A 24383-nucleotide genomic window follows, 5' to 3' on the forward strand; every position below is an offset into this window, starting at 1 on the left:
GAAAGTCTCTGGGGTCTATTCTCAGATTCAGTGGGTTTGTTCTCAGCTCAGCATACAAACAGCAGTAATGCAAGTATCTTTTTTGCCACCTGTCTGCAAGGGGAGAGAGGGAAGATTCAAACCTCTGGGAAGTGAATGAAGGCATTCCTGAAAGGCAGATGGAGCTGCAGATGCAGTTGGGTGTATTTTTGTCCACAAAAATAAAGGGAGACTATCTAAGCAGCGAGGCCTACAGGACAACCAGCAGGTCAAGCATTCACCCTCTTTGCTTTCAGCCACATTTCTCATTCACCTGTCATCCTTCTCGACAAATACCCAGTCACATGAAGGAAAATAATATTGAACTTGAAGAAGGGGGGCTCACATTCCAAGAACCACTTCAGCCTTCAGCAGGCTGGGTGTCCCCGATACCTTAGTGCACCAGAGGCAACGGGAGTTCACAAGCAAATCTGCGGCACGCTCAAGTTCTTTTTCTTCACACTTTGGGGTGGGGGAAAAAGAGTTGATATACAACACTATTCAGTTTGCTGCTGCTGCTATAAAATTTAAGATATCACAAAATTGCACACACTGAAAGCTTAATCTGCATGTTTCCCAATGAAAAACTGAAAGGAATTATCTTAAATCTCTTACTTGTATATACAATTTCAATCCAAATTTACATTCACATCATTTTCTTGGATAGCAAAAGGCATAGATCAGACCAAACACAGCATTGAGACGCGTCGCTTCCATGTATGTATAGGATATTACTTAAAATACTGGGATGTGTTCATTTAAATTCGTTTAGAACAGGCCACTTACTTACAAAAGGCTGGATAAAAATTAATTGGGACTTGTTATAACCTTTGAGGCGAGTTGAAAACCCCACACATGGCTGCTCAGTCAGCTGGGACACCTTTGTGGGTTAAGGTGTTGGTGTTAGATGTCACTTCTTTTACTTCGGAAGTTAACTGAAGTGTTTTCTGCAGCTGGCTAACAAAAAGCTGGAATAATTCTCACTTACCCTCGGAAGAGACAAGTACCCACTCAGTTCGAGTCTTTAAAAACAAAGGGACAAAGTTAATAAGAAATTACAGGATATAAACCTCCCCAGTTTTCAGCTGCAGAAATGGATTTGTCTTTGAGCAATTTACATTCAGTGAAATAGTATGGAGACCTGTTTGAAATCATTTAGGCTTAACTAGCACATTTGAGCAGAACTTCATTCAGATGTGGCAAAATAAAGCAAAAAATCAAGTTTACAAGGAATACCTGGTTTCCCTCCAAACACATTTTTATTACTCGAAATATGGAAAAAAAAAAAGAAACTTTTAAAAATGATGCCTCTCCTGCTGGAGTACTTCAAACCCATCAGCGAATTCCAATGAAGACACCTTTCAAGCTGAGAATAATCTGAATACTTTGCTATTTTAACAACCTGCACAAACTGTAGATACTGTATGTTAGTTAAAGACCCTACAAAACCAGCAGATCCATTTTTCCCTGTATTTTTCTGCTGCTTGAGTTATTAAGAATCAGTACTGAAGGAAATAACCTGCAAAACTATCCCAGTTATGTCCACTCAAACTCCATACTCCATAAAATACTGTGGAGACCCTGAAAAAAATAGAAACTATGTCTTTAAATAGAATCCAGAATTGCAGTTTCATACTTAGCTGCACGTTCTCGAGTGTACTTTTGCACAAAAGCATACTTTTAATAGTTAAAGAGCAAACCAATCGCATAGATCCTTCCTTTACATTTAAGATTCTATATATAACATAATCTTTTGCTTTGGTAAAATACAAATAATGGGAGAATCTGGGTAAAGCACAGTAAATAACATGGGTGTATCATACCTTTTTTAAGAAATTTGAGCTGAAATGTAAGGCATCCCCAAAGTATTTTTTGCATATGCAAGGAATGCAGTTCTTTGTAAACAAAAGCTTGAGGAAAGCAATACTGAAGCTAAAGAATCTTCCCTAGGATCCTTCCGATGATCCCAAAACCAAGAGCAACTCTCCTAGGGTAAGTGTTTTAGAACTAAATCCTGCGAAAAAGTGAATCCAATCCTCTGTCTTCCCATAATGTTTTTAATCACTTATTAGATTGGCTCGCCTTGAAGATCTCCAAATTGAGAGAGATGTAAAAGTTGATTCTCAAGGGTTCAAGCTTGTCTTCAGTCTATTTTTCCGGTACATCGCTTTCTATAGATTTCGTGGCAGTGCTGTTATGGCCTATGGATGCTGGCACAGTATTCCCACCGGTAATGTTTCCTGGTGCCTGGCACTGACAAGCAGCTGTGGGTTTAGTGGCCAGAAGCGGTCTAGAAGAATTAGTGTGATGTCTGTGATGACCTGAATCCTCACCTGTTGCGGCAACTGGTCTCTTTCGGCCAGATTCTTCACTAATAGGAGGCTGAAAATAAGCATTGACAACCCATTAAATGTTTTTCTCTAGGGCCAGGTATTTACCTTTCCACATACTTAAGGGATCAAAAAAGAAAGAGCATTCCATAATTATGCCCTTCGTTAGGCCTAGTAATCTTAGCTATTTGCAACTCGCTGATGATATTCTAATGCTTTCCTGGCCATTTAGCTAGAAGTGCAAATGCGTAATATAGCAAGGACTTTTGACAGTCTTAGAGCACTATTTAATTGTCCAGCCCCCAAATATTTGCCACAACTGGAAAATGGAGGATTTGAGAGGATGATGGTAATGTAGTGCACCATAACCCACTACATTATGGTTAGTTATGGTGGGAATAATGTACCCACCATATTCCCACCAGGAAAAGCATGGCAGCACTATACTCTGCAATAACACAGTTTAAGTGTTCAGCATTCGACAGGAAGGATACAGTGCATCTGGCTTATGAAGTCTCAGCAAGGACCATGCCTGAGACCAGTCATTTAGAAATGATAGTGGAGCATGAATTCATTTGCCACATTCTTAAAGGGTATAGAAGTCATCGGTCTTACCAGGTGACAGATAACTTATTTTTTTGCTATTTATTTAATTACACAATGAAAACGCATCAACGCTTTTTACATTTCAGCCACCACACCTCAGCACTGTACCTTGGTTCAAAAAAGAACATCTAGACTTAAAACTGCATGTTTCATCTGAATCTAATTTTTTAATCATGCTGTTTCTAGTCATCGACAGGATTTGTAAAGCTGCTTTGCTGTGAAATGACATCCTGTTCTCAGTTTACCTTGCACTAAAACTATCTGTACACCAAATATTTCTTGAAAATAAGTATTGAAACTTACATCCACTCGGAAGTCCTCCAGTCTCTTAAATTTACTAAGGTATTCTTGCAGTTTGGGATCAACAGCTGGAGTCTTGTGCTGAGAGTATTTTAGATAAGCCCAAAATTTTTCCAGTCCATACAGCTGACCTAAAAATGGAAAAAGGTAATTTTACCGATTTACAAAGGTCAGATTCATTAAAAACTTAATTATTCACTGGTAACTATATGTTTAAGAGAACTGAAAAGGAACATAAAAGCTGCTCCTGAATTGGTTAACAGGTGTCAAGGAATTGGGATTATCCCCCATCTAAAGCCTCCCCAGTGTGAGCAGTGACAGGCCTGTGATAATTACCAGCTTCATAGTCTCTCTTTGTTTCTTCTTGGAAATCACGGAATATTTCTTGCCTGAATTTCTTCTCTAGGCCATAGCTGTAAAATCTAAACAAGCATTCCAATCCATACCTGCAACAGAACAAAGAGGTATGAAAATCTTACACATGCACTCCTCATTCCTCAGGAGGATGACAGTTTTCAGTCTCTCCTTGCATTTAAAGTAAATGGCACAATCTCATCTTACCGTTCTCATGAAAAACACTTCCTTACGATTGATTTTTATCGACTTACTGTTCTGAAACATCTTCACAAACAAACAAAACTGACTTCAGAAAATCAAGGTTATCCCAGTGTTTCAACTTACACACATACAAAATGGAGACAAATGCTTTCACATCTTTGGTATGTTTGGGTGCCTAAACAGTTTCAACATCAACCATTGTGGGTCAGACCAGAAGCCAGCCTAACTCACCATCAGTGCAAAAACCAGTGCGCAGGGCAGGACTCTGTTCTTTAAGCACCCACACAACCCAGCGCCAGGGTTTCTGCCTCAGATTTGGTAACACTTGGTCACCAGCACTGACTTGGGCCTCAAGGTAACTGGCACCTCCTCCTGTTCCGCATCACCTTAGTCCCCTTAAGAGCCTTCTGAAGTTTCTCCTGTTAAATGTATCCTCAGATAATCACAGAGCACCAAGAAAGCTCGGAGCAGAGACACAAGATGTTATTAAAGCCACCTTTGCACCCAAGGGACTATCACTCTGCAGGCTCAGACAACGTATCTGACCTCCAGGATTTCCATAGCCAGCATTTGGCATTCAAAATACTGGGCTACCTTGTCTCTGTGGCTAAGAGAAAGCGAGGCAAGGAGAACTGAGTGAAAGGTCAGGAATTACATCAAAGAGCTGAAGGGGCAGTGGTCATTTCCTTCGTGGTCATTTTACCGGTATTTTGGTAAAGCAAGAAGTAGTTTGAACAAGTTGAATGAAGTTAAGAACATCTTCACCTATGGAAGGGATAATCTTAGGAGTGTTAGGAAGTATAGAGCTGACTTGTCACGGTCAGCAAGTTGCAGGAGATTTTGCAGCATTCGGGACCAATTACAAGTCAGGAAATGATAAACATTTAGCTATTTACCTGCAAAGCACAAATATATACAAACAGATTTTGGCATTAAAAGAACTTACGCAGACTGCTACTTTAAAGATTTACAAAGAGCCAAAGCCAACACTAAAAATGATCAATTCAGGCATATGTAAACTTTGCAGGCATTAAAAGGAATGGTAAGACCTCAACAGTTTGTAACTCCCAGGAAAAAGCGAATACCTGTAGTGTTCTTTTGCATCATCCAGAGCAAGTTGCTTGAATTCTTCATACATTTTCTTGTTAAAGTGATCTCTCAGAAAAAAGGACCAGAAACGAAAGAGTGTGTTCATTTCCTGGGACTGGCCAATTCCCAACCGTTTCCTCTCTGGAAGAAAAAAGGGAAGTTAAAAAAACCAACCTATTTTTAATTTTTCAGCAGAATAAGTGCTTTTCCAGTAGTAATACACACACAAGATCTGCCAGTAACTTGTTTAAATTTCAGTGTAATTTTTTTGTCAGGGGGTGTAAAGTTAAATGGAAAGCAGAGTTCATAAAATAGAAGCATCAAATGAATTTTGCTTTCTTTTCCCAAGAACAATGAAGTTTGAGGAACAATGTGGAGAAAACTGGTGTCAGAAGACACCCAGTAAATTCCACCTAAAATTTTAGGAAGTGCACTTAGCAGCTTACCCATTAGACACCTTCGACGGTATTTGTGGTACACCTGTTGAGTAAAGCCATTTTCCTTTAACAGTTCATGAGAAGGATGTTGAAATTTTGGAAGAGAATTTGGAGTACACCCGTAACTTCCTGCTAGTGGAGTTCCTTCTGAAGGCGAAGCATTGGAACTGCTGAAGGAAAAAAAACAACCACCACCAAACCATAAATGTGTTTCTGCCCTATGAACACAATGCTGCTCTACAGAACCAGTTTTCAACCATTCTGTCAGAATAATACAGTCACCTGATGACCACTACAATGCACGCGTGGGGTCCAGCCATCTGCTTTCGGGGGCACCTCAAGCAAAATCAAATTCTGTGCTAGTATGTCAAAAAAAAAAAAAAACCCCAGGCAGTTTGGATGATGATGATTGAACATTACTGTAATGCCTGAGTTTAAAGGGCGATTTAAAGGCAAAATCCCTGAGGTGAACATCAGTACTTCAAGTAGTATTACTGCTACTGTATCATGGATCAACAAGCACTGTTGTGAACAGTCAGCCTAGCTAGCTTACTTACAGAGCGCCTTGTATTCTAGGTTTTGTCTGTCTTCATTGCTCTTTCCTTGCTTCCACTGTATTTGTCTTTTCTCACAGCCGATTTCTCCATTAGCAGTGGGAAACAATGACATGGCAAACCAACTCTCTAAGGCAAAATTAAAAGAACTTACCTCACAGAGGAAGTTCTTGGCCTGTGGTCTCTGGAATCCATCACCCAGCCAACATGGGATTCTAAGGGAGGATTTGTACTGTGCCGTGTTTTTCTTTTTCTTGGAGTCTAAGAAAGTAAATCAAGCATTTATTTTCCAGTTTCACTCATTCCCTCCCTCTTAACACAAAGTTATAAAAATTTTATATTCTATTCTAACACGTTAGAAAGTCACAACACTCCAGTTTCATAACCTAAAGGACTTTTAAGAAGCATTACAGAGAAAATGTGGAAACCATTTTATAGAAATAAAAGAATTAATATGGTGAATATTTTGAAGATAATTAAAAAAGAAGTATATGCTGGTTAAATTGTGGACACAGACATGAGTTTTATAGGCTTTTTTTCTGGTTTAAAAAAATATATTACATCTTTCCATTTACCTTTACATCAATGGAGCGTGCTTCTTTAACGACAGGGTAGAACCTAGGTGTTTTGTTGGGATCCTGCAGCCTCGGGGTGCGAGGTGTTCGCGGGGTAAAGCCAGGGTGAACACAGGAGGAATCTGGAACTGCTGTTGGCAGCAACTGAGCTACTGCTGCTTTTGGAGGTACTTCAAAACTTAGCAAATTACAAGTCAGCTCCGCTGCTAAACCTGTAGGCAGAAAGGAGAAAACACTTGTTTTCAAAAGAAACTTTGGATTTCCAAGCCTAAGCTCTCCTAGTACCTAGAATCTTAAAGGCCTGTTTCATTTCAAGGAAACTACATCATCTCCTATTAAATTAACATCCCCCTCAAATTAACAAAAGCACTTGGTGCAGCAGCAGTACAAACTGCTCAGAATTATGAAATCAAGTTTCAAGCATGTCTTTGCTAGAAAATTTAAACCCGCTTCTTTGTCACCTGCTTGTTCTCGGGTACTTACACCAGCAAAGTAACGGAAAATAAATGTTGGTGATAATGTAACCACGTTCTTGCTTTTGGTGAGGTGGTGGGTTTAGTGAGGTGGTTTTCTTCAGATACTGTACAGATGCTATTAGCACATATCCTAGTAAATGTGAATACTACTACTACTATATCAGAAATACCTCAAAAAGTAGGATTTGGACATTGTGACTGCTCAGTAAGGTTATGATACAAGTAGAAAATTCTTCTAATCTCACCTTTTTTTTTCCCCATGAAAAAATCCTGATTTCTAGAAAATGTTTCACAATGTCACTAGCTATTACTTTACACACTGTAACTGCCAAGTTACAGAAAAGGCATCTGATGTTGGTATATTCTGACAATACAACACTGCCTTTTGATGCTCCTATATATCCTGGTAAGTGTTAGTCTCAGCTTCTTTTAATTCAATGGAAATCCTGCTACTGATGAACAGCTGACAGTTTGAAAAAAATTAGCATTAAAAAAGTCCCTCAGACTACTGACTGAGCCAAAATTAAAATATTACACAGGCAGGAGCCAACACACCTACAGAATTGTTCTTTATCACAGAGATTCTGAACACAAATATGTATTACTTACCTTTCTGTAACTCTGGAGGAACTTCTTGGGTTGAATCAGCAACTGGCTCTGGTGCAAGACTATCACGTTCTTCCTTACTAACGAGATTTAGCTTCCTAAAGTTCTCAATCTCTTGCTGAATTAAAGAAATCAAATTGTAAATGCAAAGCATGATAATGGATATCATCCTGAGAAACAGGTGAATTTCATACAAGAGAAAATAAGCAAGCCAGAATTGACACACAACTACCCACACACAGCCAGTAAAGATTTCTTTTAAGGAAGATGGAAGGAGTCTCTAGCACACATTGTAAAAGTTGCCATGAAATCTGCATGTAAGCTAAAGCAGCTCAGGCTGCACCAGCTGAAAGAAACAGTTATGCCAACAAATGGGCAAATGGAGGCAAGTAAGGTCATCTATATACGAATTTTCACAAACAGATAAGAAACAGAAATGACTGAGATCCTGCCCCTTGCCAAGCCCAAAACCAGCCTTTTTCTTCAGTAAGCATGCTGAGGAAGATCTTAGCAATGTAGGTGAGCAGAAGAGGCCCTGTTACCTTCCTCAGGCTACATCTAAAGAAAAGCCAGTAATTGTAATTAATGTGTGCAGCTATAATAAAATAAGGTGTGCAATCTGAAGTTTCATGTGCTCACAGAGCTACCATTCCAACAATCTACAGGGCAAACAGAACCTTAGTACAAAACTACTTTAAAATGAGGGATTACTTTCGTCCCTTATTAACTCATCACAGAAACGTGCCCCCTTCCCCTCTGGTAGGGGTTTGCAAATGTTATGAAACAAAACAATTCATAGAACAAAACAACACTGGAAAACTTGAACTATTTCCAAGATGTTAAAAATAGTTCTAAAAAATATTCATTCAATGGTTTTGGTCAAATCTGTGACCAGAAAAACTTGCTGGTTATGCTTTTGACTGTAGCAGATGGCCAAAATTAATTCTGGAGCTGTTTGGACAAGCACGATTTTCAGGTCAAAACCAAAGAGAGTTACCTTCATCACGGCGTCATTTTCACTCTGCCCCATCCACAAATCCTGCTCATAATAGTATAAGCCATCATTAATAACTTTAGCAAGTCCTGATGTAATTTTTGCATGGCATACATGGTTGCCAGTATGATCTCCAGGATGTTTTCTCATATATGGTGGTGTCTGGGTTACAATCAAAATCTTGTTGACGTCCTGATCATCAATTTCATAATCGGAATCGCTGTCTGACCAATCAGTAAATTTATTCTTCTGACCTTGAATTTGTTCCATCTCTTCATCAAACAAAAAATCAAGTTCTTCTTGTTCTTGTTCCTCTGGAGGTGGGGGTGGCTGCTGTTGATCTGATGTTTGATCATGTATAGGAACATTCTCCTAAGTTGGAAAAGGTGATGCATTTTGCATTTGAATTAGATAGTGATTATCCAAATGGGAGATAAATAGAACATGCTAGAACATTTTCAATAAATGGATATATGTATATAATATATATAAAAACAATACAGACACTTCCAGATGTTTAAGTAAATTACAGTTCTAAATAATTCTACCATAAGCTTTTAGAACAATTATCAACGCACATTACACTTTTCAATTATCAACAGGTACAACTGTCCCTCAGCAGGAAAAAAAATCCCACCAAAACACAAACAGTATTTCTTTTTCATTTTAGTGAGCTCTGGATCAGGATTTTAAATGCACTTAGTTATTCTAGATCTGGTGGAGTGAGAAGTACACACACAAACTGTACTGCATATCAAGCATATGTTAAGATGTGAAAAATCTTGGTTTACGACATAATCTGAAAGTTGACAGGTTTTGTATTTGTTTATTTAAACATAACTTAAACACTTTTGATCTCACCTTTAGTTTGACAGTGGATGCACGATGCCTTTTCTTCACTTCTATCCAAGGTTCAGAGTCCAAATCAGGCAAACTTGTAGACAGTCCTTTAGACATTGTCTGAAAATTACTCGTTTCAGTGTTTTCCTTTGGACTCAGTAGGCTTCCCATTCTTGGAGAATTTGGTGCAGACTCTAGCAGAGGAAAACAATAGTTCAGTTCCTGTTGTGGGTTGGTTTCATTTTGTTGTGTTTGTGGGGTTGTTTCATTAGTCTTTCTTTTAACCGCAGCTACTATTTTTCTACCCTTCTGGCTAAATCTGACACTGATCAGCAGAATTCATTTTCATTCTTAGGAGATAGCTTCACTCAACATTTTCAGAAAATATCAATTCCAACAACTTATTTATATGGAAAGTTTCTAACAGTCTGAGAGAAATTATGTATTACCCAGAAAACAAGGGTTTTCCCCACACCATCCTCTAGCTTTATGGATGGGCACCTAACTCGGTCTTCATTCTTCCCATTTAATTCCAGCCAATATTTTAGTAAAAGATTTCCTTGCCAAGGGTTGTCAGTGAACAAAGCCATCTCATTATTAATGTGAATGAGATCCCCATCCAAAATCAGAATGCACCAAGAGTTAACTTCCATCTGCTACCAAAATGAAGCAGATTTTATAACTAACTTAAGCTTACTAGTACGACTACTACTAAAGGACTGTAGCCCATCCTACGACATTCTGGAGAATGGTCACAGCCATAAGAGACATCTTCATCTACTTCACAACAGCCATGCCAGCCATGTTACAAGTTGCAGCCTTGGCAACTGCAAGGCTGACAGGCATACCAGCTGAATCTACTGTTACCAAATGCACAACTTCTATTATGAAATCAGTATTGAGGCAAACTTCCTAAGCTAGATAGACAGCCCTAAACTTATGCTTCTAAAAAATAAATCCTTTACCAGTATGCGAGCCAAAATTTTGGCCTGGTACGAATTCTGGACAATTGATGAGCTGAGAAAAGTCAGTTGGTGGCAGACTGCATGGAGGAGGACCTGGAATTGGCCACTTTTCTGGATCAACCCTTTTTCTTAGCCTCTGATCCACAGTTTCAACTTCTGTACTGTCCTTTATGGCCTGTGTGACAAGCATATGGTAACTATAAAAACTTTACATAGCCAGCACCATCCAAAGAAGAAAAAACCCACAAGCTTTGCCACTTACAGCCTCTTCATAAAATCCTTGTAATTGCAAATAGAAATCTTTAACTTCACAGCACTGACTGTAAATGGCAGTACAAAATTAACCAAGCAGCTTTCTACATACATACTTCTGAATTATTTTACCTCCAAAATGAGTGCAGCATTTGTAGTCAGAGCTTGCATTCGCCGGAAGCTAGCAATCAGTGAAACAGGTAGAAATCCTTGTTGGTCCATCTTTCTCCTCAAAAAGAAGTCTCTTTCCAAATTTTCTGCGCTGAAATAATACTCACTGTGGAAAAAAAAAAATCACGCAAATATGAGCCTATTATAGATTAAAGAAAATCCTAAAATAGCAACTCAGAGGTTCCTTGTTAAAGTCTTCCATTAAAAACAGAGCATACTTGTCATCAACAAAATCATTCTTCCAACACGTGTGCCATTACAAGCAAGACTTACAGAACAGCGTGACACGTGAAGACAGACTTATGAACCAGTACAGTACATAAGGGTATAAATCAAAGCCTTGTTACATTTGCATGTATGAACTGCATAAGGAAAAACTATGCTCAGTTTTTCTTTCACCCATCCCCTCCCTTATTACTTACATGAACAGAAGGAAACAACAGTGTCTTAGCCTCCATATAGATGAAGGACAACTACTGCTTACACTCAGGGCATAAGCTATTTCCCACAGACCAGTATCAGTGCACCTTCATCCTCAACTGTATCTTTTCTTTTCCCAGTTTCCAGCACATTAGAAGCTTTAAGTATCCTATCTGAGTGTTGAGGCATACATATGTACTCTGAATCATTACTTCAAGCATGCTTGTGGGAAGATGAGAAAAAAATAGTGATGTTGTATTTGACATAAAGCTGTACCAAAAGGTACAACAGCTCATGGAGAAATGTAAAGTCCAAAAGAAGAGATGATGTTTAGTAGTTAAAGAGAAGAGGAACAAGGGCCATTTCAGGAATCTGACAATACCACAGAACAAGAAACATGAGAGACAAAAAAACAGCAGAAAGACAAAACTTCTTAAACAATGAAACTGCTCTATGAAATGATCAGGGTGTCAAGCTCTTTTATACTCAGTGAAGAGAAAAAGGAATTCAAATCATGATCTCTCACACAGAGAAAGGGAAAGAGAAAGCATCCTATGAAAAAGAAAGGGAGAAAAACCCCAATTTAATCATGACGACTAGAATCTAGCCTTTCACAGAGTTTATGCATATACCATGACTTTGCTGTATTACAAGGAATCCTCCTCATCCAAGGAGGATTACATCCAAGGAATACTCCTCATCAGGCTCAGGAAAATGTAGGCAGTGAAATATTTAATGGAGAGCAATTAAAATTCTATGACAAAAAATAGAAGTAGTGCAAAAATAAGAGGGCATTAAAATGCAGAGGAAAAATAAACAAACACAACCACATGCAAATGTAAATAATTCAAATTTCAGCAAAGCATAAACTGCTAAGTGTTTCCACTGAAGTTGGGATCAAGGCCAAAGTTACCAAGAGGAGAGGACTCTGATGTCATCAGTGACCCAAGGAGAAGCTTGATACCATTTCTTTCTCTAATTTTTGGTAGCTAAAGAAATTCGAAGCAAAAGCTCTCTATATGAAACACTCAGCTCCAAAAAAGAATGAATAAAGTCTCAAAGTTGGACAACAAGACATACAACAAATGAAAACATTGCCATTAAAACAGAGCAAACAGAGAAGAGAATAAGGCTTTTGGAGAATTAAGCTCTTACTCAGAGCTAAGTAAACTGATCAGTGAAGCAATGGTGCACAAAGAGAAGGTTTCTTTCAAGAATATTGTTTACTGTTCTGAACTGCTACATTTCTTTTCCCCTCCCAGTCTAGAAGATAAGCAAGCACAAAAGCCATATACCAACATTTTACTAATGTTACCTTTACAGTCATACAGTAAAGGTAAAATCTTGTAACGATTCACCTAGTTAAAAATTCCACAAGCGGAAATGGACAATGACTGAACTTGACTCAAACTGCCTCACTTGATGTCCATCACTCTAGAAAAAGGAATGTGAAAGACCATTAATGAAAAATGAAGACAACGCACAAGTTTGCTCCAAGTAGAAGGACAAACCTAAACACACACATCCCCTCCAGCTTTGCTTTTCTTTTTCCTCAGAGTCTTCCTTCTTTGGCATAGTCACTTCAGTATTATACAACTGAACTATGAAAGACAGACAAAACCATCCCCATTTAGAAGCTGGTAATAATAGATAATAGGTAATTGATGAATAAAGTCTGTTTTCCATCATTTTTAATGTGATAAGAGAAGCTCAAGAATCTCCCTCTCTGTCATGGAAAGCGAACTCCATAATCAAAGGGCCTTAAGAGTTCATATCAGACAACCAACCAATGGCTCTGGATAGCCAGCCATGCCAAGCCTTCTACTGACACCTGCCAACCTCTTGCCGCTAAAATAAAATACAAATGTAACCCGAAGTCAGATGTGACAATGCTGTAACTGACATTTTTCTCAGCAGAGGGGGACATCATCATGTCCTACCTTAGGAGGTCTGGATTCTACACTGCATGCCCAGAAATCTGGCCAACAGTGGAGTGTCTGTGCTCCTCCCCCACTTGTCTGAGGACAGTGCAGGCCGATTATCCTGACATGGGGGTACATGTCCACTGTCAGGTCTCATAGGGGCCTGGCAGCAAAAGTAACAAAAAAGATTGCAATAGAAGTTTTGAAGTTGATAGCCACATGCCAGATACTTTCTGCCCTTAAAGAGGCTTTTTTCTTCCTTTTTGCGTCAACTGTAACAAAAGAAGCAAGAATAAAATAAGCAAGTTGCTTTATGGAACACGAGGGCAATCAAAAACCACCATAAAGGCATCGCAGAGAAATGCTGTTGCAAGCACAGAAGATGAAATATCTGCCAGTGGTGGAAACTGTCTCTTTAAAATGAACTAGTGGTTTCCAGGCCCTTTTTGACTTGTCTCCTGGTGATAATCAGTCTTCCAGATGGTTTCTCATTGCCTAATGGTGTACATGAGAAAGTAAACAATTCAGATTATTGAAAAATCAAGTATCATTGCAAAACCACTCTCTTTCAGTTAAATGCTTCAGGTGAAACACTCCAAAAACATAAAACTAACAAGACTTCTCAAAGTGAAATTGAGAGCAAATAAGGGAAACATCTAGCTACACCACCCAAGAAGAGCTTTATAGGCAAACAGACCAACAGTACTCAAAACCACAAGCTCAGAGACATCCATATCTCAATTACATGACAACATAACAAGAGGGCTAAGTACCATAAATAAAGCAGGTATATGAGATAGAGCCAGACTACAGCACAAGATGCAGAACAGCTTCCTTAAAATTCCTCCCCATCACTCAAGTTTTTCCACCTCACTAGTGAATGAATTCAAACTGACACTGGTAATGGTCAAATAAAAAAGGTCAATCGAAATGCCTTCATCTCCATCTTTATATGGATAACAACAATTAAACGCTGTTTGAAACGAGTTATTTTATCCTAACTAGATCTCTGAAAACTCTCGTACATTAAGCAGTCTACTTACATTTGATGCTTTATATATTCTTTGAGAAGTGCTTCATCCACAGAATACATCTGCACGCCTGCTCCGTCACCATAGTAATACAACACAGTAGCATTAAGCTCAGGTTGAAATATTTGGTCGGTCCCTTCATCATACAGTTCTTGATAACCAACTGAATATTCAAAGTTCACTTCAAAATAAACGAGAACACACAAAGAAAAAACATTAAGTCCAGTACACAAATATTTTAAGGAATGATACGCACTGCTGTTTTACTGTTGGTTTTCCGCATCTGATTTTAAAATAAACTAATCAAGTTACAGGATATGTTTTCTGAGACAACTCTTACTTCATGTGCAAACAATAACATTGTAAACACAGTTTAAAGTTTTTACTAAGTATTTACTTCTTTGCATACTTCTAGGGTTTCCTCTGCCTCGTCCTCTTCCCCTGCCTCTGCCTCTTCCTCTGCCTCTGGAGAAGCCTCGAACACTGCCACCTTCACTTCTCACACTGCACACTTCATCATGATCATCCTTCTTTTCTCTATCACGGCGCCAATCTTTAAGAGAAAAAAAGCATAATACTTGCAATCATAATTAAATATCTCAGTGCTAAGAAGTCCCCTGTAACACAGAGCTCTCAGCTTGAGCCCAGGCAATCCACTGACTCAGACATGCTGGCTGAAGCAGAAGGTCAGATGTGAAGCTGCAAGGGTGAAACGGTAAGGCTTGCCCAGCCATGCCTGAAGGTGAATCGGGCAGAAGCTGTTAGCAATAAAGAAGAGTAAATTGGCTTGACTGGCAGTCAATCCCAAATGCTTCTGAAGCAACTGAACACTCCGCTGCCAGCTCAGGGATCACAATACCTATGATCAGCTTGGGACATAACGGAATGATCATGCAATTCTCCTTCCAGGCATGACAGTCTTCTCCTGCGGACAACTCCCACTGCCTCAAGATAGTTAGGAATGGCTGCTAGCTCTTGATGATCCTGCTCAGGGTGGGATTTCCACACCAGTGGGCCTCTGGAGGTCCATCTGGTTCCCAGAAGCAGCTGTCTACTGCTCTCCTGACTCTGCCCATTTAACAGCAATCATTTACTCTCTGTTGATTGTGCCCCAAACTGAGCTTATAAGTTAAGGACCTCTTTATAATAACACATGCAAACCTAAGATGACTCTAAGAATACATGTAAGTTTTTTATATAATATGTGGTCTGCACATAGCAAAAGAGAGCAGGAGAGAAGCAGCAGAAGAAAGAAAAGCAAGCAGGTCCAAAGCAGACCCCAGGGACCTTGGCTCCACTCACCACAATACTTAAGGACAGGTGTAATTCTCACTTTACTCATGAGAGAAAATGAAGCCCTCTCTTACACCATTTCTTTCTCTTAACACTCTCAGACTTCCATCTTCAGTCACCCACCGTTGTTTAAAGTTTCTTTACATTGTAATTGGATAGTCTTCCAGATGCCGGGGGTCCTGTCTGTCAGAGGAATGCCTGGGGATACATCCTCTACTTGATCAAATTGAGAGCTACTAAATTTAACAAAGGACTGACTAAAGATACGATTCTCTGCTCATATTAGAAATCTTGTTTTACTAGCTATTAATTTTAATGAACCCTACAACAAAATATGTATGCTTTATACATTACAGCTCTTGTACTTTATTTTCTGTGAAATAAGACTCTGAATTTATGAATGTCGTAAATCTGTATGTGTGTCCCCCACTGGGAATTTGGACCTCAGTTTCTGCAGTGATTACCATCACCCTTGGAGATACCAAATGCATGGGCATCACTTGAACTGTTTCCCCAAATCAGTTTCATTTTTGTGCTCTGAGAGTACATGTGGCTCAGACACAGCCAAAAGTCCTACATAGAACATGTTCATAAACTAGTGTTGTATTTACACCTGAAACAAGGTTTTTATTTAAACAGCCAGTGTTCCTGATGCATAAGAGATGATTTCATGTTTTCTCACACTGAAACTGGTCTTGAATCACTAGATCCTTGAGGCAGAATTCATGCTACAAGTTTCTGGTCATTTGACCATCCTGAGGAATAACTGCTGAAGAAAGAGATACACTAGTGAAATTCCTTCCCCCTACCTCTGTCAATCCCTCAGACATCCAGATCAAACCCTTAATCCATGTTCCTAAAAAACTTCTTAAGCAAATCCCACCTCAGTGGCATCCGGCAATTATTATAATAAGCAAACATTTAATTTTTTTATGTATATTGAGATTTTAAAACTTATATGCAAATACATGAACCAAAGAGTTACACTGAGTCTAAGATTTCTGCCATCTCACAAGCTGTATTCAGCACACCTGAGGACCAGAAGCAGTACCCAGCTGTGGTACATTTCTCTCTCTGTTATGCTAGTACAACTTCTTGCATGGCCATGCTGAGAAATAGGTCAGGGAACTGGTCCAACTTAAAGGAAAAAACAACATCAGTAGAATTGCCAAAGCAGAGTTCAAAGTGTAGGTCCACAAGCAATTGCTCTGGTAGCAACAAGCTGCAGGAATAGCAGTACAGCAGGACAGAACAGACACCGTATGAGACTATTTCCAAACTTTCCACATCACAAAGCTGTGAACCAAGACTCTGTAGGGAGCCATGAAAAGAAAAATATATGCCGCTCTAATTTTGCCCCTGCACCAGCACATGTTGTAAAGGTAGGCTGCTTCCAAACTCAGTTACTCAGCAGAGTCAGTGATCGAGACATTAAAATTATGATCAACTTGAAGAGGTTCAAAAAATATCTGACAGTAAGCTCCTAAACAAAAAACTTTCCAATTTAAAATTTGTTAAATCACAGAAATACCATTTATTTATATTCTGCAGGTTATTGGCAAATATAAACACTAAGTTTTACTTAGTATTGGCAAAGTCAAGTTTCAACGAAAACTGCCAATCTAACACTTACTTGCATGGTATTATACTTTATTTGCCACAAATAGGAAGACCCAGAGATTGAAAACCACTTACTTCTTGTCTCACTCCTCCAGTTGTCATGAGGTATTGACTTGTTTGTTTCCAGCAGGAATCCTGAGCTAGTTCGAGAGCCTGGTCTTTCTCGACTGTCTGACCTTACATCATCCAAGTGAAGTGGCACCCATTTCTGCTTGTTACCTTCAAAAGTTAATATATTACTCGTAATTCTAGTACTACCTGAGGTTTTAGCTCCTGAAAAGATCCTACAGAATTCTTCTTGTAGAACTAGTAACAGTTCATTTTAAAGTTTAAAAACTGGGAGAAGCTTAACACTGAAATTTTAGGATATTATGATATTATGACATTTTAAGATATAAGATGTCTAAATAATAAATGCAGTAAATAGGAATTTCTCAAACTGAAAGGCAACCTTACCTAAGCTTTAAATATATGAAATAAAGGTGAGCTTTTTATTTAATGATTTTTTTAGATGTAAGCTCCATTACCAAGAATTTATAGCTACATAAGTGTTAAATACATACAGTAACTTCATTACTACATAATTTCACAACTTGCATATGAAACTTAGAGGTAAGAAATTACATATCAAGTTAAGCACTAAAATAAAGATTTCAATCACAAACCATAAAAAATTTCCTAAGAATTTAGCTGTGGTATTGTATTTTACCTGGAGATATTCAGATTAAGTTCTTTCATGGGCATCAAAAATTATTAGCAAAGCTGTATTTTATAATAGGCTGGCCTAAAATATCCACTAACCATTTATTTTGTGATGATATTTGCTATTCTATACTTAACTGGTATTATAGGCTTCATACCTTTGTGGCCAAGAAATATAAGCAAATACATAAAATAGGGGTGAAAACGTGGGAGAAAAAAATAATAGGTTGTACCTATGACTTTGTAAAAAAATCAAAAGTAATAAAAAATTTGTTTTTAAATATATACATAAGAAGATTAACAAATCTAAACAGCAAAGGTCTTTAGCATCTGAAGAAATACCAGCAGGGAAGCAAGAAACAAAAGCAGCTGATGGCAGCAGTATCTTAAAACTGTCTCAGCTGTTTCTCCAGCCTATTGCAGTCTACAGACCAAACGAGATACAGGTTTGCTTTCTATTTTTAACGTAACAGATTGGATCAAAAGGAAATGAATAACCTGGTTTATTTTTCACGTGATCACTTCAAGGTGTAAGCTAATAGTAAAACACAAAAATGTGTTGGTGTATATTGTTACACACACATACATATGAAATTAAATTAACATAGTGCTAGCTGTTTAGGGTAATAAAGATATGAGACATAGTAATGGTTTGCACAGCCATACTAGAATTTTCCATAAATCATCAGAGTTCCATGGACCTTCAGTAGGACACAAGCTGCTTTTCCCCCAGAATCCCTATTTGACTAAGCAGAACAGTCCAAAGAGAAAGGAAGCCTGTTTTAAGCTTCCTAGCAGAAAGCAATATATCCTATTATCACCTAGAAAATGCAAAACAGAAAACGTTTCATTAAGTCATTCAACCGGAACTAATGTAACTGTATCAGTGGTGACATTGCATTACACATAGTGCCCAGACTGACCTTTTTTCCTCTGGTTATTAGTTTGAACTTCATCTTTGATAGTATTATCTCCTGGACCATTTGGCTTTGCCTCTGGCTTGTCCTTGATTCCATTATTGCTTTTTTGATCAGATTTTTCCTCCTTTTCTCTTCTATTTGTTGGCTTCTTACTGTGACTTACAGTCTTGCACTGCAAGAGATACTGGTAATTATTTCTGACAGTACAGCTGCTGACGGCAAAAGGTCTAAATTTCCTTTACCTATTAAAATTCCTTTATTATTACCTTTTCTCAATCTCTTCAGTAGGCTGAGTTTTAAGATCTCAGTTGTTCTGTAAAGTCTCATTTTAAATAGTTCTATTTTCCGCTACCTTGGCAAGAATATAAGAATAATTTTTAGACTAAGAAAGTTTTCGTTTGTTTTTTAACTGTTGATGTAGATTTGCAGAGTGCACAACAATCATGTTTCAATACCTCAAAAATGAAGTTTATTATATGGGAAAGAAAGAAAGAAAGATTACTCACCAGTACCTACTATTCAGACTGATTATCTTTAAAAGGCTGTGCTTACAGAATATTCAATGGTAAATCAGAAACTCCCATAATGCTGTACAATCTCAACAGCATGCCAAATATTCATGTAAATTATAAGGAGCCACAGGTCTTAGCTCTGACAATTCTGTTCCACTAAATCGGAACATGAACCAAAGATCTGAGGATGTGGAGGTGTATGATTACAGACTTATTTTTTCCCATATTAGAATATTGCATTTAGTGGGAACTGCGTGCCTTTGAGCAGAGCCAGCAGCCTGCAGATCACTACTTCCTGGAAATCCTACAGAATAACAGGTTTCAAAGAAGGCAAAGTGAAATTTCAATACCTGCTGGGGGATGAAGGGATTGAGAGCAGCTCTGTGGAGCAGGGCTTCATGAAAAGCTGGACATGACCTGGCAATGTGTGCTCACAGCCCAGAAAGCTAACCATGTGCTGGGCTGCATCAGAAGCAGCAAGACCAGCAGGTCAAGGGAGATGATAACAAAGGATACTTACTTCATTGTTTGCTATTTCACTCGGTGTTGGCCAGTTTGTGATATCATCGTGATATACCTCAGCCTGCAAAGATGATGAACAGTTTATACTACTTCCTAGATTTAGACCTTTTTAATACTGGGAAGGGAATAAGTCAGTCATGACTCAGATGGCCAGACTACCCCCTTGAGCTGATTTGTTAGAAGTAGCAATTTTTAAAAACTGAGAAATAAAACAGAAAATAAACACACAACTTCTGAAAACGAAACATGATCAACTGTAGAAACAACTATTCATTGCAATTACATCCAAATCAAGGTCCAATACATTTTAGCTTGTTATTAGTATAACTGTCTAAAGAAAGCCTTCATGAGGAATATTTTAAGCAGGCGTAAGCAAAAAAACATAGCAAAGCAAGCAAAATTTTCAACATTCTATTATAAAACAAATTACGAGGGCTTATGACTTAAGTGAAGGTAAAACAGTTGTCAAATTGAATGTTGTTTTACACATAGCTTCCTATGTGAGTTAAAGGTATCTCCTGCTTAAAAGTCTTTTAGCTTTTGGAAGACCTTTGAGCACAGGTATTATTCGAACTAAAAAGCGGTGGCTGTACAAAATTTTAGAAACTTAACTTTCCAATACAAGGCTTCAGCCTCTCCTGTTGTCATAATTATAATTTTATAACAGCACGTAAAGAGCACACATCACATAACATACAAAAAGGATTTCCAAAACCAATCCAGCATCACTTGGCTCAAGTGCCCTTGGTTCTTTGCAGCCCCTTCACATTTTTATACAATCCCATTGCTTTTTTGAACAAAAGTGCCTTTCCTTATCCCTTATACACACACCACTTTAGCACCCCTTCTAACTTGAAAATTTCCCTTCTTTTTTTACTTTCCTCTTCAAAATTAACCATTACCAAGGCAGAACATAGCACTTCTGGATGTAACTTCAAAATACCTCATTATTTTAACGCTATCAGCTATTTACCATATTGAATATTTATGGCCAGAAACACTCCTTTGAAATTCTTTCATTTTCTCACCACATTATCAGTTGAGCTAGAAGCCAGTTTAGATTAACAGGTCAGATTAACTGGGACTTCTAACACAATTGGTGCAGTAACTCATAGCTAAATGGCCTTCTGGCAAATACAAACCTTGCTGAATTTCCTTGTCCTGGGTTTCGCTGCTTTTATAACTTTAGTGGAATTATGTAGTTCTGAAAAGGAAGAAAAATATTTTCAGGTGAAGAATTACACGTTAAAAGAGTAAGGAAGGTATACTTTAACAACTCTGTGTAACTACCTATCATGCTATACCAAAGGTTTTTTTGAGGCCTTGGTATCGAAGTCAATTTCCAGGAAGTAACTATTGTACATGAGATTGAAAAACTCACATTCATAATGACTATAAATACCCTCAAAAAACGTTTGTACAGAATACTGTATCACACAGTATTTAAGCATTTGCTCAGCTGTAAGTTCAGACTATTTCAAAACACCAGTATTTTAACCTAAGTAGCAGCAAAGAAAATGAGCCCTTGGAACACATTTAAAAAGTTATCCTATCAGAAGCTATATTTGTAAGACAGAATTAAATTAATCATTATGCAAGCATGAAAAAAAAACCCAACATAGAAGTAATTACCTAATCATAAATTCCTAGTAATTTTCTTTTATAAGCAATTACTCAAATGCCACATAAAATTTAGCCATACTGCTTGTAATCAATCCAAAGGAATGGAAAAATAAATAAAAGGCAAAAAGAGAAAATTACTATAAAACCTACATTAAGGCTGATAAATTGTAATGCCCAAATTCTACAATGGATATGTTTATGCTAAATGAGCATGTGCACTGAAGCTGACACTCATACATTTTCAGAACCATATTGAGTCAAGACTAAAACTTTATAATAATGATCCCATCTGACCTCTGAGCAAGAGTCCATTATACTTCTACCAGTAATATCTGCTAGGAATTAATGTAATGCTTGGAAATAACTCTCTCTCATCTATGGTAACATTATTGGGCCTAATTATCTCAGATCAATAACATCCATTGAATAAAACCAAAAGTCTATTTAAAACTTACTATGTGTTTTAATTCAGGTGCAATTACCCTTCCACAAAACAATAAAACAAACCAAACACTAGTATCAAGCAATTTGCTTGGAGATTAAAATTGAGACAGAGAAAACCACTTCTCCTGTTAAGCCCTTGCTCTGTTCTCCCAATGCCAAAGCATATTTTCCCATGGAGAAGTGGTCGCAACCTTTCCTTTAAACCTCTTATTAGTATTTTATTGCAACACAGACTGAAAACATTGAATGTGACTGAAATCACTAGTGGATTATTATTATTATTCTTTCATACAGGGATAACATCACCTCCTCAACCCTTATCTCTTTCACATCCAGTGACTAATCTTCCTTATCGCAGCTTCACACTGGGAACCCCACCCTCGTGCCCCAGTGACTCTGAAAACCTTCTCTCTGCTTCCTGGAATATACTGTCAACATTCGAAGCATAAATTTCTGCATACTCCATATTCCACTGTAAATTACATTAATTTTACTACATACAACTTGCACGTCACACAAGACATGTGAATTCAGTCAATTCTGATCGGCCTTTGACCTTCCCCTCACCATTCGCCAGCAGGGTTTTTTCCTCTCATACAGATCTGCTTTTTAAAACCAAGACAAAACACCCTCCCCAAACTGTCTCGTTATTCAGCTTCAATTAACTTTAGACTGGGAGCTTTCAGAAACACACGGTGACTGTGTTACTATGATTTTTACTTGTCATTCAATAGCAAAATAATTGCCCTTTACAAAACAAGACAAACAGCTGCAGAGGTGGAGTAGCAAACAAATTTGTAATTTTATCCTACAAAACTGCCAATTATGTGAACAGGTAAACTGCCTGGCTATAGCATTTGTCCTGCAGCAGTCTGTAAACACACCTCTCTGGCTGTTCAATTACCTTACTGAAGCCTTTTTTCCATCTCACAGCACTTTTACTTAAATTGCTGCTGAAGGACGCTCTGCCAGAACTGCTCTGTGTGTCACCAGGGTATAGCAAGGGATTCAAAAATAAGAGACTCAATGGCGCTGTGCTATCTTAGTCATGGGATATTATTCCAGGCAGCAGGAGAGGCTGAGTAGAGTAGAATGAGACCCAACTCGTTTTAAGGAATCTCTCTTATCTGTATGTAGTAATCCAACACTTGGAAGATGCATTTGCACACTAAATGAAGAGAAAATTAATATTAGGCAACACACCACCTAGTTGATGATGTCCTTTCTGAACTCAAAGGCCTGAGATCTTGCAATGCTCCATACTTACCTACCCGAAAAGAACTCCACAGGGTTTCTTGTCCTCCCAAAAGAGCCATGCTCAAAACCAAATTTAACTGATCTTTTCTGGGGCTAATCATGTGGGAGTTGGATTTTAGTGTGAAACATGAAAGGGAAGATAAAAAGAAGGGTGGGAGAGTAAAAAAACCAAACATCAGATCACTTAAAGTTTTACCCAGAGCACATCTGTTACATTCTTATGAAGCAGCCTAGAGCCACTGTTCAGGCAAAACGCACTTTAGAGTGAGTTTAGATAAAGGCTTTATGCTTTACGTTACTCCGGTGTTCTGTTTCAACATCACATAAAAGTGCTGAACACCCAGAAATTACATCTTTAGCACCTTGTTCCAGCAAAACCCAACAAGCCCTTGCAAATAAACTGTTTCACTTGCTGTTAATTCCAACCTAGCTGTGTTAAAACTGTTCATTCGGTCATATGCTACAAGGTGACCTGTTTAGTAACTGAATGTTGTGTTGATAAAAGAATTCAGTTATCTTCAATTACTTTACTTGGTGGGTTTCAGCTGAGTTTTGAGGTAGCAGGGAAAAAAGCAAAATCAAGAATGAGGAAATTTAATTGCCCATTATCATCTTTCAATCACTGAACTCCATCCAGTAAAGATGTAATCCACACAAAAACAGAAATCAGCCTTCAAAGCCATTTTTATTATGGTTCTTCCAAGTCTCTTAATACTCCACATCCTAACAAGAGATATTTTCTTCAGAAAGACATGGATTTGCAAGCATGCCAAGTGCAGGATGTGAAGATACATGGGATGACAGTTCTGAAAATTGAAAGATGAATTTTGGATCCACCAAAACAGCAGCAATCCTCTGGGACAACAGCAACAGAGAAGGAAGAGCAGCCTGGATGCTGTGCAAAGATAAGAGAGGAAAGTTTGTGCATAAAGATGTATCACCAAAGCAATTACTGATTACATGACAGATTGAGTTTATAGTAGTAGTATAAGTAGTATTTCAGAATGGATGAAGTTCTGCAAATAAATAGGCAGCAAGTATTTATTATTTTTTTTTCTGATGGAAGGGGAGGGATGATATTGCCAATTTGTTTTGAAAGCAGAGTCTATTAATAAAAAGGTGGAACACACTCCCATTTTGAAGCAAACATGGTTTATGCTGTAAGGATTGCTAAACAATATTCAAGTTTTATCTTTACTTGGACTCTACGTGTATTTCCCTCAGTGAACAAACAACATCACTGAAATACCAGAAGTGCTTCGTGGGGCAGTTGAAATCACCCAGCACAGCAGCTCTTCAAAACTTCAGTGGAACCTGTTTGTTGAACTTGTACAATTTCCTTTCAA

General features: G+C 38.1%; 1 protein-coding gene across 6 annotated transcripts in view; it reads right to left on the reverse strand.

The window, feature by feature from the left end:
* Positions 1-264: 264 nt before the first annotated feature.
* Positions 265-24383, reverse strand: part of LARP1B (La ribonucleoprotein 1B) — a 29556-nt gene continuing 5437 nt past the window's right edge. For 2 of the 6 annotated variants that reach the window (XM_030480690.1, XM_032919834.1), the window contains exons 2-20: positions 20856-20917; positions 19712-19774; positions 18683-18851; positions 17133-17276; positions 14554-14697; positions 14157-14325; positions 13132-13385; positions 10733-10877; positions 10349-10523; positions 9405-9577; positions 8547-8915; positions 7553-7667; positions 6468-6679; positions 6047-6153; positions 5348-5508; positions 4898-5042; positions 3591-3700; positions 3258-3385; positions 265-2400 (exon numbers count right to left, since the gene is read on the reverse strand). In XM_030480690.1, coding sequence (XP_030336550.1) covers positions 2167-2400; positions 3258-3385; positions 3591-3700; positions 4898-5042; positions 5348-5508; positions 6047-6153; positions 6468-6679; positions 7553-7667; positions 8547-8915; positions 9405-9577; positions 10349-10523; positions 10733-10822 — 2019 coding nt within the window. In that variant the 5' untranslated portion in view covers positions 10823-10877; positions 13132-13385; positions 14157-14325; ... (3 more) ...; positions 19712-19774; positions 20856-20917 and the 3' untranslated portion in view covers positions 265-2166. The other 4 variants (XM_030480686.1, XM_030480685.1, XM_030480687.1 and 1 more) reach the window with 4 other exon arrangements.

This window comes from Strigops habroptila, chromosome 3 (assembly GCF_004027225.2).
Source record: "Strigops habroptila isolate Jane chromosome 3, bStrHab1.2.pri, whole genome shotgun sequence".
Lineage (NCBI taxonomy): Eukaryota > Metazoa > Chordata > Aves > Psittaciformes > Psittacidae > Strigops > Strigops habroptila.